General features: G+C 39.0%; 1 protein-coding gene across 1 annotated transcript; it reads right to left on the reverse strand.

Moving 5' to 3' along the window:
* Positions 1 to 265: 265 nt before the first annotated feature.
* Positions 266 to 8,563, reverse strand: LOC146670605 (polymeric immunoglobulin receptor-like). Its single transcript, XM_085407614.1, has 10 exons — positions 8,427 to 8,563; positions 7,866 to 8,165; positions 7,420 to 7,722; positions 7,022 to 7,330; positions 6,678 to 6,713; positions 6,487 to 6,552; positions 6,190 to 6,261; positions 5,805 to 5,860; positions 1,752 to 1,778; positions 266 to 1,249 (listed from the first exon to the last, which is right to left on the reverse strand). Exons 1-10 carry the CDS (start codon positions 8,464 to 8,466, stop codon positions 1,178 to 1,180), a joined length of 1,281 nt encoding a protein of 426 aa, XP_085263740.1. The 5' UTR covers positions 8,467 to 8,563; the 3' UTR covers positions 266 to 1,177.
* Between the last annotated feature and the right edge of the window lie 6,995 nt (positions 8,564 to 15,558).

Genomic DNA, 15,558 nt, shown 5'->3' on the forward strand with positions numbered 1-15,558 from the left:
TTGTCTTCAGCAGCTGGACCTGGCTGTGATCGCAGAGCTAACTGTAGCAGGGTTGTAGCACTGTATTACAACCCTGATTTCCCACTGGGTCTAGGCTGACTACTTTCTAAGCACCAACGAATAGTTTTATAAAACATTTACATGAAATTGCTAAAGTTGAGATTTAGTAGAACAATAAAGACGTTAGAGAAAGAACCAGGGGAATGGTATGACTTTTTATTGTTTATTGTGAATATTCCTATTATTCCTAATAATTACAGTCAGAAAAATTCAATTCAATTTATTTATATAGCACAACCACAAAGTGCTTCGCAGTAATATAAAAACAGATATACATAAAAACAGCACAGTCAAACGTTCAGCACAAATGAGTCTTAAGCTGCTTTTTAAAAGAATAAATACAATCAAGGCAACGTAATGATGGAGGGAGCGCATTCCACAACCTGGGGGCCACTGCTCTAAAACGTCTCCTCTGGTCTCAAAACGTGTTCGAGGAATTTTTATGGAATTTCTTTTGCTTATCAAGCCAGAAGCAGGGTGTTAAATTCTTTGTGTTTTTTATTTCTCCTTATTTAGTAACATTTTATGTGCCCAAGAGAGGAGGAGAAATTGTAACAATTACAAAAATCAGCTGTCACACAAATACAGCTGCTAAACAGTACATGTGTGAGTGAATACAACCAGCTCGTACCCAACCACAAAACAATGAATTTCAAATCAATTTTAAGAGTAATCTCGTTGTCTCATATCTATTTTGTTGATCCTTTAAATTGACTTAAACTATTAAGTCTATTAAGTCACAGTAACAAGTTCTAACAGTTTTATTTTGTTCTACAGACTATTCTAGGAACAAAGGGCAGTATTTTTAAAAATGATATTTATTTTTGCCCAACTCTGTTATGAACTCTGAGAATAAAAAGTATTTCTTGTTTGACTGTGTTAACTTTAAACCTCATTTTTTGGCAATGTGCAGTAATCAGGAAAACATTCCCCTTTGTTGTTTTAGCTGATAGAAAGGTAGTCGGGCTGGTTGAACATTTGCTGAACTCCACAGTAGAACATTCACAGGCTGAGGAGCTGGGTTTGAGTACCTCACCAGCAGCTTTGACAGAACAGCTTTGAAAGTTGATGTTTGCATAATGTGGCGAGAAAGCACAGAGTGAAGGTTGGCTCTAACTTAAATTGAGTTTGCTGCATTTTCTGACTCTGACACCTGAAGGTGCTCCTGTGTATCCTCACCAGCACAGACCTTCAGTAAGAGAACGACAAACATTGTTTAGACACAGTCACAACACTTGTGATATAAACTGCACTACAAATTACAACTAAAATAATAATTATACCAAATTGTTACTACTGGGTACCTGTGTTTGAGACAATAGAGAATACATACAATAAGGTATACACACAGGCAGCCACACAGCATTCTGAAGTAATGTTTTGCTCTTCACTCAGTGATTCCTTTCATTTTTTTCCTTTATACTTCGACTATAACATACTGTTAGCTGTTGGCACTAAAACTACATCGTTAAGTTTATAAAAAAGAAAGGAAATTTGAATTTAACTTAACATATTCCTCTTTTAGCATGGCTAAAGGTTCATTACATTCAATCTTCTATGATGAAACAGTACCTAAATTTTGTCATCTGTAGTAGAATAGCATCTATCTATCTGTCTGTCTGTCTGTCTGTCTGTCTGTCTGTCTGTCTGTCTGTCTGTGTGTGTGTGTGTGTGTGTGTAAAAACAGCTACCTCAAGGTATTTGTTGTTGCCATTATCCTACAATAAAAAGCAGAATAAAAAGCATATTGTAATACAAGAAAAGAGAGAAAAATTCAAACAATCACATGAGCAAATGCTTTTGAAACAGTGTGAAGGAAAAACTCCCTTTTACAGTTTTTCTCAGTCGCTTTGGTGCATTTCTCACAACAGAATTGAACTCTCCACCACTACTAAGGCACTTCTCAAAACAATTAGTGCAAACTGCAAAACATGGTGGATAACTTGCAAAAGTGAGTCACTCCATCAAAAAGAAAAGTCAGGTGTCCAAAATAAGTTGTCAATGCATCAACAACAAATCCCTTGAGCAAAACAGATAATACATTCATCAAAAGCAAGTACTTATATCAATCAAAGTGTCAGGGCTGTCACAATTACAAGTCATTACACCAGCACCTTTGGTCACAAAATCAAATGGTTTGAACATGTTCTCATTGTGACGGATTTCTTTGTAGGTGCTTCCCAATGACATGTCAAGTCTGGACAGCATGCATGGCATGTTGAAAACCATAAATTGTAAAGGAAAATCAAGACACTCCATATGCACTCTTGATAATATTTAATTGAAACTGTTCACAGCATTGTGCAAACTGGGGAAATACAGTAAATCAAACATTTTACAGCAAACATAAACTCACTTAGACAGTAAACCTCACTCCAGTGGTTATGAAACAAAAAAACAAAACTGAAAAACAGACACTGCTGCATATCAATCATTGATATCTAGACGCTCCCGTCTGTCTGCCCACATATTTGCATCAACATCACAGCGAATGTCAGCTCTATCGATGCATCGGGGAAAGTATCTTCTGGAGTGTCAACTCCACTCTCTGCAGGACTCTGCTGTGATGTCATCACAAGCTGCATCCATAGCTGCTAGCAGGGTCATTTGGGTATGTGGATGCCTGTCATATACCTTCCACCTCCAGAAAGAGAAAAACTCCTCAATTGGATTTAGGAATGGAGTGTAAGGAGGAAGAAACTCCATAAGTATCCTGTCGTGTGCTGCAAACCACTGCCCGACTACAGCAGAGTGATGGAAGCTAACATTATCCCAAACCACTACATACATTGTCCGATTGTCACCAGGATCATCCCTTTCATTTTGTGGGATTAGGTCCCTATAAAGAGCGTCCAGAAAAGCCAACCGGTGTTGTGTATTGTATGCACCAATACGAGGAATATGGGTGTGAACGCCATTTTCTGAGATTGCTGCACACATTGAAATATTTCCTCCTCGTTGGCCTGGGACATCAATGGTGGCTATTTCTCCAATGTGATTTCGTTCACGCCTTTTGCAAGATTGAATCCCGCTTCGTCAAGATATACAAACGTGTGCAGGGGTTTCATGGAAACTCCTTAAAAATAGGGTTTTCAAAATGGGTGTACAAAGTGTTTGACAAGATGTTCAACAATTTTGAGTGCACTGACACAAGCAATGAAATGAAGACTATTAGTTGTGAGGACAATGACTATTCAGCCGGTACAAGTATGAATAATTGTGACATTCATGATAAAAGAAAGGAGATAGTGATGAATAGGAAGTCAAACGTGACCATTCTTTAGATATTTGTACTCACTCAACTGCTTCATGTCCAAAGGCATTTGCCTTTGGACGCAGTGAACGTGAAACCGCCACAGGGTTGTGCCAAAACGACTACATGTTGTGGTGGTTGGACTAACTGTTGTGCAATGTTTAATTCTGTTGTGAGAAATGCACCAAAGCGACTGAGAAAAACTGTAACAGGCTCAGGGAGCTGCTGCTGCGACATGCTGGGGGTGAATCCTACCTCAGCATGACTTAAGGAGGATTCAGGGTCGCCTGATCCAGCCCTAACTATATGCTTTTACACAGAGCGGGTGTCTGTCTCCCAAATCCAAAGCTGGTTCCACAGAACAGGGGCCTGAAAACTGAAGGTTTGGGAACAACAAGCAAGCCCGCAGTCAGAGAGCTAAGTGTTCTAATGGGGTGATATGGTACTATAACTTCGTTAAGATAAGATGGGGCCTGATTATTCTAGACCTTGTATGTGAGGAGCAGGATTTTGAATTTGACTATGGATTTAACAGGAAGCCAATGAAGAGGAAATCTGCTCTCTCTTTCTAGTCCCTGTCAGGACTCTTGCTGCAGCATTTTGGATTAGCTGAAGGCTTTTCAGGGTTTCAGGACATCCTGGTAATAATGAATTACAGTCGTCCAGCCTGGAAGTAATAAATGCACGAACTAGTTTTTCAGCATCACTCTGAGACAGGATATTTCTAACTGTAGAGATGTTGCACAAATGGAAGAAAGCAGTCTTACATATTTGTTTAATATGTGCGTTGAAGGACATTTATTGGTCAAGACCAACTGCACGATTCCTCACAGCGTTACTGGAGGCCAAGCTAATGCCATCCAGGGTAAGAATCTGCTTAGATACCATATTTCTAAGATTTTCAGGGCCGAGTAAAATAACGTCAGTTTTATCTGAATTTAGAAGCAGAAAATTAGAGGCCATCCTGGACTTTAAGACATGCCTGCAGTTACCAATTGGTGTGTATACAGTGAAAATGTATACTATGCCCTCTAATGATACTGCCTAACAGACACATGTATAATGTAGCAGAAATGGTACCAGAACAAAACCCTGCGGAACTTCATAATTAACCTTAGTGTGTGAAGAGGACTCTCCATTTACATGCACAAATTGGAGTCTTTGAGATAGATGTGATTCAAAACACTGCAGCGTGGTACCTTTAACACCTACTACATGCACTAATTGCTGTGTTTTTTCAAGCTGATGGTAGAAAAAACCAGCAACTGGTTATCCAGTAAGGGTCTCCTGGCTAGACACCCCCCATGCTAAAACCAAGCCCTGGAATGGCATGGCTACGTCTGCTGCCTCATACACAAGCATTTCACTACATGTTGTACTGTGTATGTGACAAATAAAATTTGAATTTGGTCTGTGCTTGTTGTTGGTGTCGGATTTAAAACATAATGGTGACAAACACTGGATCGAGGTGCCCCCTCTTAATATTTACTTGAGCTACAACAGAATCTAGAATCTCCACTGGTGAGACAACAGTACTAACCAAGTACCTTGAATCTAGTTCAGACAAGCAAAATGAAAGCAGGACTCAGAGCATCTCAATGTAAAATGTCGCTGGAGTTTTATCTGATGGATTACAAAGCCACAAACCTCTCAGCAGAGGAAACATAGGCAGTGGTTTTCTACAGAATGCTACAAATTTAATCTCTTCAGACAGGCTGCAAGACATGTTGAGCAATATGTCAACATTATTTCTGTTTTTTGGATACGAGCTTAAATAATGTCCATGCAGTTAGAGATTAATAGCTGGCCTGATGAGGAGAGTCAATAATAAAATTATGTCCCTAAAATTTAATCAACGTTACTTCCTCGTTGTGTGGAAAATACTTTTGTTTTAACTAATTGGTTGTTTATAAATTGCTGCATTTATGAGTGCAATCTTTTATGTGAAATAGCGCTAAATTGTTATTTTCGATCACTTGGTACAACATTGCTGCCTCTACTCTCAACAATACTCATTAAACAATGAGGCTTAGCAACATCACCATAATAAACCCTCATTGAGTGGTTTCTCTCAGGATGACAAATCCACAGAGGTGATGGATGAATACTCATACCTATCATACTGGATAGGCTGATGAGGAGGTTTATTCTCTACTAGTTAAGAGGTAATGAACTGGATTTCTTGATTTCTTTTGTGCTTTTGGGGAGTTTTTAGTTGATTGTCTGACAAATTATATGGTTTTACTAAAAGACTAGAAAGTCTGTGGTTTAATTTGGGTGACTGAAATCCATATAGTGCATCCTTTCATGGATTCAGCTTACTATGATAACTCTCCCCTCTCATCCAAATCCACCACATCATTGTTTTTTGTACCTTTGTTGCTGCTCTCTCCTCAGTATAAAAATTGACTAATACATGAAAAAGTTAACTAATGGTTGTATCAAAACATTGCTGCATTAACTATACTTCATATCAGACACACGCACCCACCTGTTTGACATACGATGCTCTAGCTCCATTTTCAGCATTTTTTAAATGTGAGACTCCTGCAAAGTGAAAAGAAAAAAATAAACACATTTCACTAAACTGATATGCAGCTGCCTCCACTGGCTGCTTCTGAAAAACTGTCCAGCAAAGAACTGCCAGAGTTGCACTGATCATTATCACTGAACTATTTTCCATTTTGATTTAATCTGATTTAACAAGAAATTTGAAAAGATAATCTTAACTTGTATTCAGAAGTCATGGGATGGAGAATTTGGGGACTCTGCTAATGTCACTCTGTCTGCTGTGGATTTTTAGATGTTATCTGTGCAAAATATGGAAGAATCTCAATATTGTCTTATTTTTGAGAAATGAAAATGAATGTACTCACGTTTATAGACAAGGAATAAAATGATTGCAAACATCAGCTGCAACACAGCCACACGTAGGATCAAGGTCATCACTACATCACAGAAATTTAGACCAGAAAATTATTCAGCATGACATTATTGTTCAACTGCCGGTGCTGAAGAACATAGGAAAGATAAACCTTTTGAAAGTTTTAAGACTGTCACATCATCAGTTTATTTCTACGTTTTCATAAACAGTGTGAACATCTTAATCCAGCTTCAGCACTTGCCTTCATAGCAGATTTAAGATATTAAATAAATTAAATAAAGTCTCTCACCAGAACTCTGAGGAGCTGGGGTGGTTGCTGTGGTTAGAGGACCTGTTTCTGTTACAGGCAAAAGCTCTATAATAACAAATGGAAAATGCATTGTTAATGTGTTCAAACATGGTTTAAAATCTAATTTGTATTTTTTGGTATGTGATTTGAATGTGAACACAAATAAATAAAGACTCATTAAACACATTCACCTCTGTCTGATGATCTTCGAGCAGGTGATTTGGTCCCTGGTAAAAAAAAAAAAAAGAAAGAAGAGGACCTGTTTCTGAGAAAAACCACAGTCCTCACTGTTAAAGCTTTTTCTTTATGTTTTTATAAACTGTGTGAACGTCTTCATCCAGCTTTGTCACTTCTTTTCTGTATTTTTAAGATACTAATTAAAACCATCTCTTGCACAAGTGAAACATAAAAGATGTTTACCTAATGCAAGAGATAAATCAAATATTATTGCTAACATTATTTTGTAAGAGTTCTATGAAACTCAATAGAACAGAAACATGTTAAGAATTAGTGATAAATTGTACAAGCAACTTACCTACAGTCAAATTAAATCCATCAAAGAAGTCGTCATGTGTTTGATTGTCTTTGTGAGGGACTCTTGCTCCACACCAGTATATCCCACTATCGTTTGCTGTTACTTCTCTCACTGTAATGGTGATACTCCCGTTGTTCTCTTTCATTATAAATCTCTGGTTCACGTCAGGCTCTGTGCTGGTTACTAGCTGTTTGCATACAGTTGAATCTTCTCCTTTGCAGATGAATTTTATACATGAGGAGGCATCCTGGTTGTACTTACACTGGTAAGTGAAGTTCTGCCCAATAGTTGATGGCAAAGGTTCAATATCTGAAGACAAAAAGACAAATATTTGCCTTCAGCTTATCAGCCAGCTTTTATCATTTAAACCTCAGAGACTGAACATGTGGAATACTCACCTATAACTTTCAGGTTTACTTGTGTGTGTGATAATCTGTAACTTCCATCATTTGATTCCACTCCACACCAGTAATCACCAGCATCCTGTGAGGTCGCATGACTGATGGAAATGTTCAAGGCACGGCTGCTGCCTGTGAGAGTAAACTTCCCGTTTGACGTTGATAAAATGTCCTCACAGGTAAAACGTTTCTTTTTACAGAAGAACTTTATGTGGGACTCGTAAACATCTGGATAATCACATGTGATGGTGCTGTTAGCTGTTCTGTACACGCTGAGAAATGTTCGCGGGCAGTTTACATGCTCTGTAAACAAATCAGAGAATTAAAGTATTTAAAATTTAGCTCCATAGGCAGTGACTTTAAATCGATGAGGACTTGCAGATTATGGAAATTGATTAATATATAATTATTATTATTATTATTTGAACAGATGTCAGATTTCTTACCGGTCTCCAGTTTTCCTTCCTGTATGTCAGATGAGTTCGATCTTTGGAAAAACCTGCACCTGTACTTCCCAAACTCTCGCTCTTCAACATGTTTTATTGCAACCTTGAGATTTTTATTTTTTGTATCATGGTAGAGGCGAAATCTGCCATTTTCTTCCCACACGTCCTTCTTAGAGGTTTGTACAGGTCTTCCACTGGAAAGAACTACATCAGTAGACTGATATGTGTTATTTGTTTCAGGATATTTGCAGGTGATTTCAGCCCATCGATGGTGACATGCTCTCACTTCAGCCTCACGACCTGAAAATGAAAGAAAATAAGCTGCTATGCTTACAAGCCTTTTTTGAGTTTGTGAGCTTCGAGCTTTGTGTAATCATAGATGATTTTTGTATTACCGTAGAATTTTACACATAGTTTTTATACGAACAGATTAAAAAAGGTCAAACTAGAACTAAAACAAACTAGAACAAAATGTGTTGAAAAAAACGTTATATATCAGTAATATAATAATTAATATTCAAGTCTGTTATCACTGTAAGCAATTGTTAGTAATCGTATTACCTGTGGTCAGAGAGAGGATGAGTAGGAGCAGTAACTTCATTATACTGGTTTTGAAGCTTTATGTCTTCGTTGTTTGTCTTCAGTTTGTGTCTCCAGTCTGTTGCTCGGCAGTTTTGTTTGCTGATTTTCAGTTTTTGTGGCCAAAAATTTTCACTCCTACCATTCTAACCACCCCTCCCTCTTCCTCTCATGGCCCATACACCACCGCCCCCTCTGACAAACACAAACACAACTTTTTGCATTAAACAGGAAATAAGTGGCTCGTTTGGGTGTGAAAAGGGCAGTTTGGTAGAAGCATGTGACTGAACATCAGAAATAACTTAATAGTTCTATAATAAAAACTAGGAATGGAATCAGTTATAAGTAAATGAATCTCTTTACACTGCAGACTGAAACTCTGACATTTTAGGTTTTAAGGGCAGGAGACTCGGTTCATTTTTAACCACACTCTGTGCTTAATGTGTCATTAAATACATAATGAAGTATCCAGATCTTTTTCATGTTTTTGTGAGGATAATACCCGTAGATTGTCTTGGGACCTTTTTGTGGCTTTTGTGTTCTTCGTATCCAAGCCATTTGCACTGTGTTGAATGGAATATAGCCAGATTTTCCAAAAAAAAGTTCGGTTACATTTAATTTTAAAATTTCAGTCTGACTTCCTTAAATTAGCTTCAGTGGCTAAGCTACAGATAAACTTACACTATTGTGCCAAGTGGTCGATGTGTGTCCCATTGAAACCCATTATAAACGCTATTTTTCACTGCAAAATAATTACCGCTAATGTAATCGTCATGTTTCCACTTTCAGTTTCATTTTGAACTAGGGGCCTTAGAGTTGTAATTTTTTTATTTGTCCACCAGGTGGCGCCCCTGTTTCATATTTGACGCCTGCTCGAAAATACACCTTTCCAGCGGGCTGCTCGAGACAGACTGAAATGCACCGGGATGTCAAGAAAGACAGACGTAACAACATGTCATCCCCTATGTAGCCAGTGTATCAGAAAAACTCAGGAGAGTTTTCTCCAAGCATGACATCCCGGTGCATTTCAGACCCAGCAACACGCTCAGACAAAAACTGGTCCACCCCAAAGACAAAACGCCAAAACACAGACTTAACAATGTGGTGTATGCTGCACAGTGCAGCGAGGAATGCCCAGACCTCTACATTGGAGAGACCAAACAGCCACTTCACAGAAGAGCCACCTCCACAGGACAAGACTCAGCAGTCCATCTGCATCTTAAGGATAAAGGTCACTCTTTCGAGGATGCCAATGTTCACATTTTGGACAGAGAGGACAGATGGTTTGAAAGAGGAGTGAAAGAAGCCATCTATGTCCACTGTGAGCGACCATCTTTGAACAGAGGCGGTGGTTTACGACACCAACTCTCTGCCATCTATAATCCAGTTTTGAGATCCCTTCCCTGACGCCTTAACGCCCACTCACATCCTGGGCCATCTGACCTCAGGAATTCGCATGATAAGGTGGGGCCAGGTTTCACAATGAACCCACCCAAAACTCTGGCTGATTGGGACCCACACCCAGTTTCACACCTTGGCTCAGGCGATTAGAGGATCATCAGGGGGTCCTTTGTCCCTCTGTGGGGGGTCACTCCCACTAGGTTTATATCTGGGATTCTCCACCATTTGACCTTAGAACTGAAGAAGCTTCTCGGATGAGAGGTGAAACGTCTTCAAGCAACTTAAAGAAGTCCAGACGCTTTTCTTTGCAAGATCCTTTGACTGTAGTCCGTGTTGCAGGGAGAATGGACTGCCATACACGTTATGGGTCTGTGAGCGCGAGGAGGGAGAAAAAGGGGAGTGGAAAGGTACGAGTTGTCATCGAGGAAAAACGGGAGCTGGAAGCATGTAAATATAATAATAACCACTGCAGCCAAGAAGAGTGCCTGACGAGCCCAGTTGTAAGTGTTGGGATTCAGAGATTCTTTTATTGCTACCATATAATCTGCCTTATGAAGAATGTATTAATAACTTGTTTTACAGTATCATTTATCAGTAATATTTCCTACGGGGTTTATATTGCATTGAATATGTCTGTCATCACATTGACCTTTCTATTTTTACAGGTTGAGTTCATTTTATACACAATGCATAAATGTGCTTGGTTAAGAGTTGATGTTCCATTCTAGAAGGTTTTAAGCTTCACTGGTGAGAGTGTCCAGATGATCCATGCTGAGGGGAAACTAGAACATAGAAGGATAACTGCAATGCATGCTTACAGTACACATAATACATATAATCTAGGAATAGGCCTGAGCAGAGGCCCCAAGGTTTCCAGCTTCTTGTTGCAAACCTGTTGCATTTTATTCTACTTGGTAACAGATGAGCAGAGTCAATAATTAGCCTCAGAGACCCCGAGGGCTTAAGATTATTACCTTGTATGGAAGGTGTTATAGAAAAGAGAAGTTCTATGTCTGCTTATAGCTATTAAAAGATGTACAAGATGTACGAGTAACTGTGACTAATGTCTGGAACCTATTTTAATCTGTCATTGACGCCATGGGGGGCGTGTACCCCACTGCTTTATAAGTATTCACAACATGTATTTTGATTAGAAGACATATGTTGATGTGTTCTCCTGTGACAATAAAACTCATCGTTTGATTGCACTTTTCCGGAGCCTCTGTCGTTTGTTGTCTGGTCTAAAGTTGATCGATCTCGTAACATAAGTAAGCTATTAAGACTCGACTGTACACCGTGTTCGTGTTTTCCTCCGAAAACAATAAGTTCCGTTGGAGCAGCCTTTCAACGCCTCTCTCTGTCTCTCGCAAGAAAAGTTGACCCACACAACAAAGTAAAGCTAGTTTTCGGCTACGAGCCGACAGGGACCCCGCCGTATTAGACAGAGGTCCCTTTACTACAGTTCGGAGTCGCGGACCTTCAGTAATAAATCACACAGCAATAGTACATTCACGTTGTTGTAAAAAGCATGATAATATATTAAGTAATCCCAAGTATTCAGAATACGTTACTCTCATTGAGTAACGTAACGGAATACGTTACAGAATACATTTTGGGGCATGTATTCTGTATTCTGTAACGGAATACATTTTAAAAGTAACCTTCCCAACACTGCTCACTGCAGACCCTAACAATTATTCAAGGAGCTATTATAAATGCTATATAACTGCACAGCACTACTCTTACATACTGCTGCTTTGGTTGTGAAGTCTGCATTTATGTGTCTAACCTCTTGGTATATATAGATTTTTTTTTCTAAAATATATCACTCTGCTGGCAGCTCACCTGTCCAAGTTTTATAATTGTTTGTCATGTACTGCCAACGACACTCTTTCATGCTCAGAGTTGACTCCTGGACTTCATTTGATTACTTGAACTGATGATTGATGTTAAATGAAACTGAACGATGGACAGATATCACGGCTACCTGAAACTTGCTTTATTATACAGTCCACAAAACTACATATAACTACAGATTCATTCTTTAAGGACACCTCCTCTGCCTAATAAAATTTGAACATCTTAAAAAAATTATGATCTCTTTTGTCTTTAAAAAAATACACAAATGGAGCTTGACATAAATATAAACACGATTTAAAATAAACAGCAATCGATGAAGCTTCAACCCTGTCATGATCAAGGGCAGATTTCTGCTCAGAAACTTTTGAAGCAACCAGGAATTAATTTTTAAGCTCTTTCCTTCAAATTCATTTTAATGGGATGAACTCCTCAACGTCTAAACAAACATTTGTACAGAACAATACAGAACACATAAAAGAACAAAGGCAGGTCATATATAACTAATTCAGAACAACAACAACTGATTCAGCTGCTAAAGACAAAAAGATTAAAGGTGACAAATTCCAATCATCAGGAACCTAAAACATAAAGGTTTTTCACAAACTTCTGTCAGTACAAAAGAGACCTTAATGAGGATCTCAACGGAACATTTTAGAGCACGACTTGAAACAGAAGGAACAAAAAAATTGTTTTAGACAATCAAGTTAAGAAAATCAAGTCAAAGTCACTACATTTAATGATGAATTGGTACGAGTGGTATATCACAAACTTATGTCTTAAACCAAGGTGAAGATGTAAGTCTGTAAGATGACAGAGTCTGTAAAACATAGTAAAAAGAACAGCCTAACAGAAATCTGCATATCAATATATATATAAAAAAAAAAAACACCCAGCACGCCCCTGCGGGCGGTTTATCCTTCAAGCTCGGGTCCTCTACCAGAGGCCTGGGAGCTTGAGGGTCCTGCGCAGTATCTTAGCTGTTCCCAGGACTGCGCTCTTCTGGACAGAGATCTCCGATGTTATTCCCGGGATCTGCTGGAGCCACTCGCCTAGCTTGGGAGTCACCGCACCTAGTGCTCCGATTACCACGGGGACCACCGTTACCTTCACCCTCCACATCCTCTCGAGCTCTTCTCTGAGCCCTTGGTATTTCTCCAGCTTCTCGTGTTCCTTCTTCCTGATATTGCTGTCATTGGGAACCGCTACATTGATCACTACGGCCGTCTTCTTCTGTTTGTCTACCACCACTATGTCCGGTTGGTTAGCCACCACCATTTTGTCCGTCTGTATCTGGAAGTCCCACAGGATCTTAGCTCGGTCATTCTCCACCACCCTTGGGGGCATCTCCCATTTTGACCTCGGGACTTCTAGGTTATACTCGGCACAGATGTTCCTGTACCGAGTATATATATATATATATATATATATATATATATATATATATATATATATATATATACACAATATTAAGAAAATGAAGACAATCTTTATTTAATGTTGAATGAAAACAATGATCATCTCTGGTGAAGCGCAATAAGAGAAAGAGAAGACTGAAACCACATCAGTGCATGTTGGGAAAGACCAATAACACTAAGCTCATCTAAAGAAAGAAGGATGAACTTGTATTTATTATGTTGCTCTTTCTTGTTTGTTTTCTCTTCTGTTTTTTTAATCTCCATACAGGTGATCCAGGTGTTGTGTTTGTTTTTCCTTTTTTTTCTTCCCCCCTTTCTCACCGTCTCTTCTCCCCGCTCTATTTTTCTTTCTCTCCCTCTCTTTCATTCATTCTTTCTCTCTGTCCTTTCCCCCAGTCATGTCTGTCCTGTCTGTAACATCCGAAAACCAAATAAAATAAATACATGATTATAATAAAGGTCAATCAAATGGACCAATATGGCAAGGCCATGATGATCCAGTTGGTAAAGTAAAGCCACTTGGCATCTTTCTTGGCCTTCAAACAACAATTCTGATGGCTAAAGATCAAAAAAAAAAAAAAAGAAAGAAAGAAGAATGAACCAAGTCAAAAGCTTTTGTCAGACCTACAACTATCACCACTTTAAGATGACCACGATCGGCAGAGAACACGGGATTTTAAGAGAGCATTAGTTGGGAAGTATTTCAATCTGAAAACCAAGTTTATGCTGTGAGAGGATATGATTATTATTAAGGTACAGAAATAACTGATTATAATTTTTTTCAGTCACTAAATGAAAGAATGTGATTGTGGATAAAAGTGATAGAAATGAGATAAGTGAGATAAAGTGAGGACCACTCAGCAGGGGCTTGAAGTAGAGCCACTCCTCCTCCATGAAAGGAGCCACTGGGAGTTCTAATTGAAAAAGGGAAGGTAGGGAAGAAATTCCCTCTACTCGGGCCGCCCATATTCTTCTCTTCTCTTCACCGGCTCCAGTTAGTTCAAAACGCAGCTGTCAAATCATACTAGTTTTAGTCAACTTACACTGGCTCCCTGTTGAAGATCGTATCAATTTCAAAATTATCTTGCTTACCTTTTAAATTCTAAACAATTTGGCTCCCAGCTATCTGTCTGAACTCCTCCATTTGTATATTCCTAATAGAGCACTAAGATCTTCCAATCAGATGCTCCTGACGCAACCGAGGTCTCGTCTGAAGTCCAGAGGTGATCAGGCCTTTGCTATCGTAGCACCCTGACTCTAGAATAACCTCGCTCCTTATATTTGTTCCTTCGACTCCATCCAGTCATTTAAATTGCATCTTAAAACTTCTTGTTTTAGTCTGGCTTTTAATTCAAACTAGTTGGTAATTTCGTGGCTAGTTATGCTGTTTACCCATATTGTTTTCTCGCCCTCCTTCTTGACTGTTTTTATTCTAACTGTCTTATACTATTGGTCTGACCAACTGCAAAGCACTTTGATCAACTTTGTTGCATTATTATGTGCTATAGAAATAATTTTTGATTTTTGTTGATATCAAGAGTGACACTGTGGTTGTACAGCAGAGTAATGTGTGCACTTTTCCAGATAGATGACATTGAGTGATCGAAAGATAAAAATCAGGACTGTTTAGGATTTTTTAAATCATTGCTTAAATAATATTTACAGTAACCTGAATTTGACTTTTGCTAATGTTAGTTAGCTGAAACACATGCCTACACCCCAGCCCAGGCTGCCTGAGCCAACCCATGATGGGTTTAAACTTGAACAAGTCTAATCCCAAAGTCCAAACAGGCTGGTCAGCGGGAACGCCTGTTCAAACAAAGCAGCATCAAGTGTGCCTTGTATCGCTGGGACTCTACCAGTTGATATCTAAGAGCTCAGTATGGATCAGTGTAAAAAGATCACAAGTCCTCACATTAGTTGAGTGATTTAACACAGATGTAATGACCTGAATTCTTGGCCATGCAGGTTCTGTAATTTATACATTTCTAACAAGAGAAATGAACTCTAATTCCCGTTTTAGTTTTTTCCAGTCCTTTTGACTCTGGAGTACAAAGACTCCTCTGTAGGTCTGTGTAGCTGATTAACAGATGAGTTGGTCGGATGTTTGCTGAACGTCACAGCAGAATATTTGTAGGCAGAGGAGCTGGGTTTGACAGTCGGTGTCTCACCACCAGCTCTGTTAGACCTGCTTTGAAAGTTGATGGTAGAGTAATGCAGTGAGTCAGGCTGGTTTGGGGGATTCACAGTGAGATAAACTGTGTTTGTTGCAGTTTCTGAGTCTGGATACTCAAGGTGCTCCTGGAACTCTTCATAGATATTCTCCTGCAGGAAAGAATGAAAACACACCGTTGAACAGTTTATATTTGATCTAACAGGAAGCCTTTTCCATGCAAAGCGCAAATAAAATTCCTGGCCAACTCATTTCAATTGTGACT

Source organism: Rhamphochromis longiceps, linkage group LG5 (genome assembly GCF_057381845.1).
Source record: "Rhamphochromis longiceps isolate RC_006_pf linkage group LG5, R_longiceps_female_GT1.1, whole genome shotgun sequence".
Classification (NCBI taxonomy): domain Eukaryota; kingdom Metazoa; phylum Chordata; class Actinopteri; order Cichliformes; family Cichlidae; genus Rhamphochromis; species Rhamphochromis longiceps.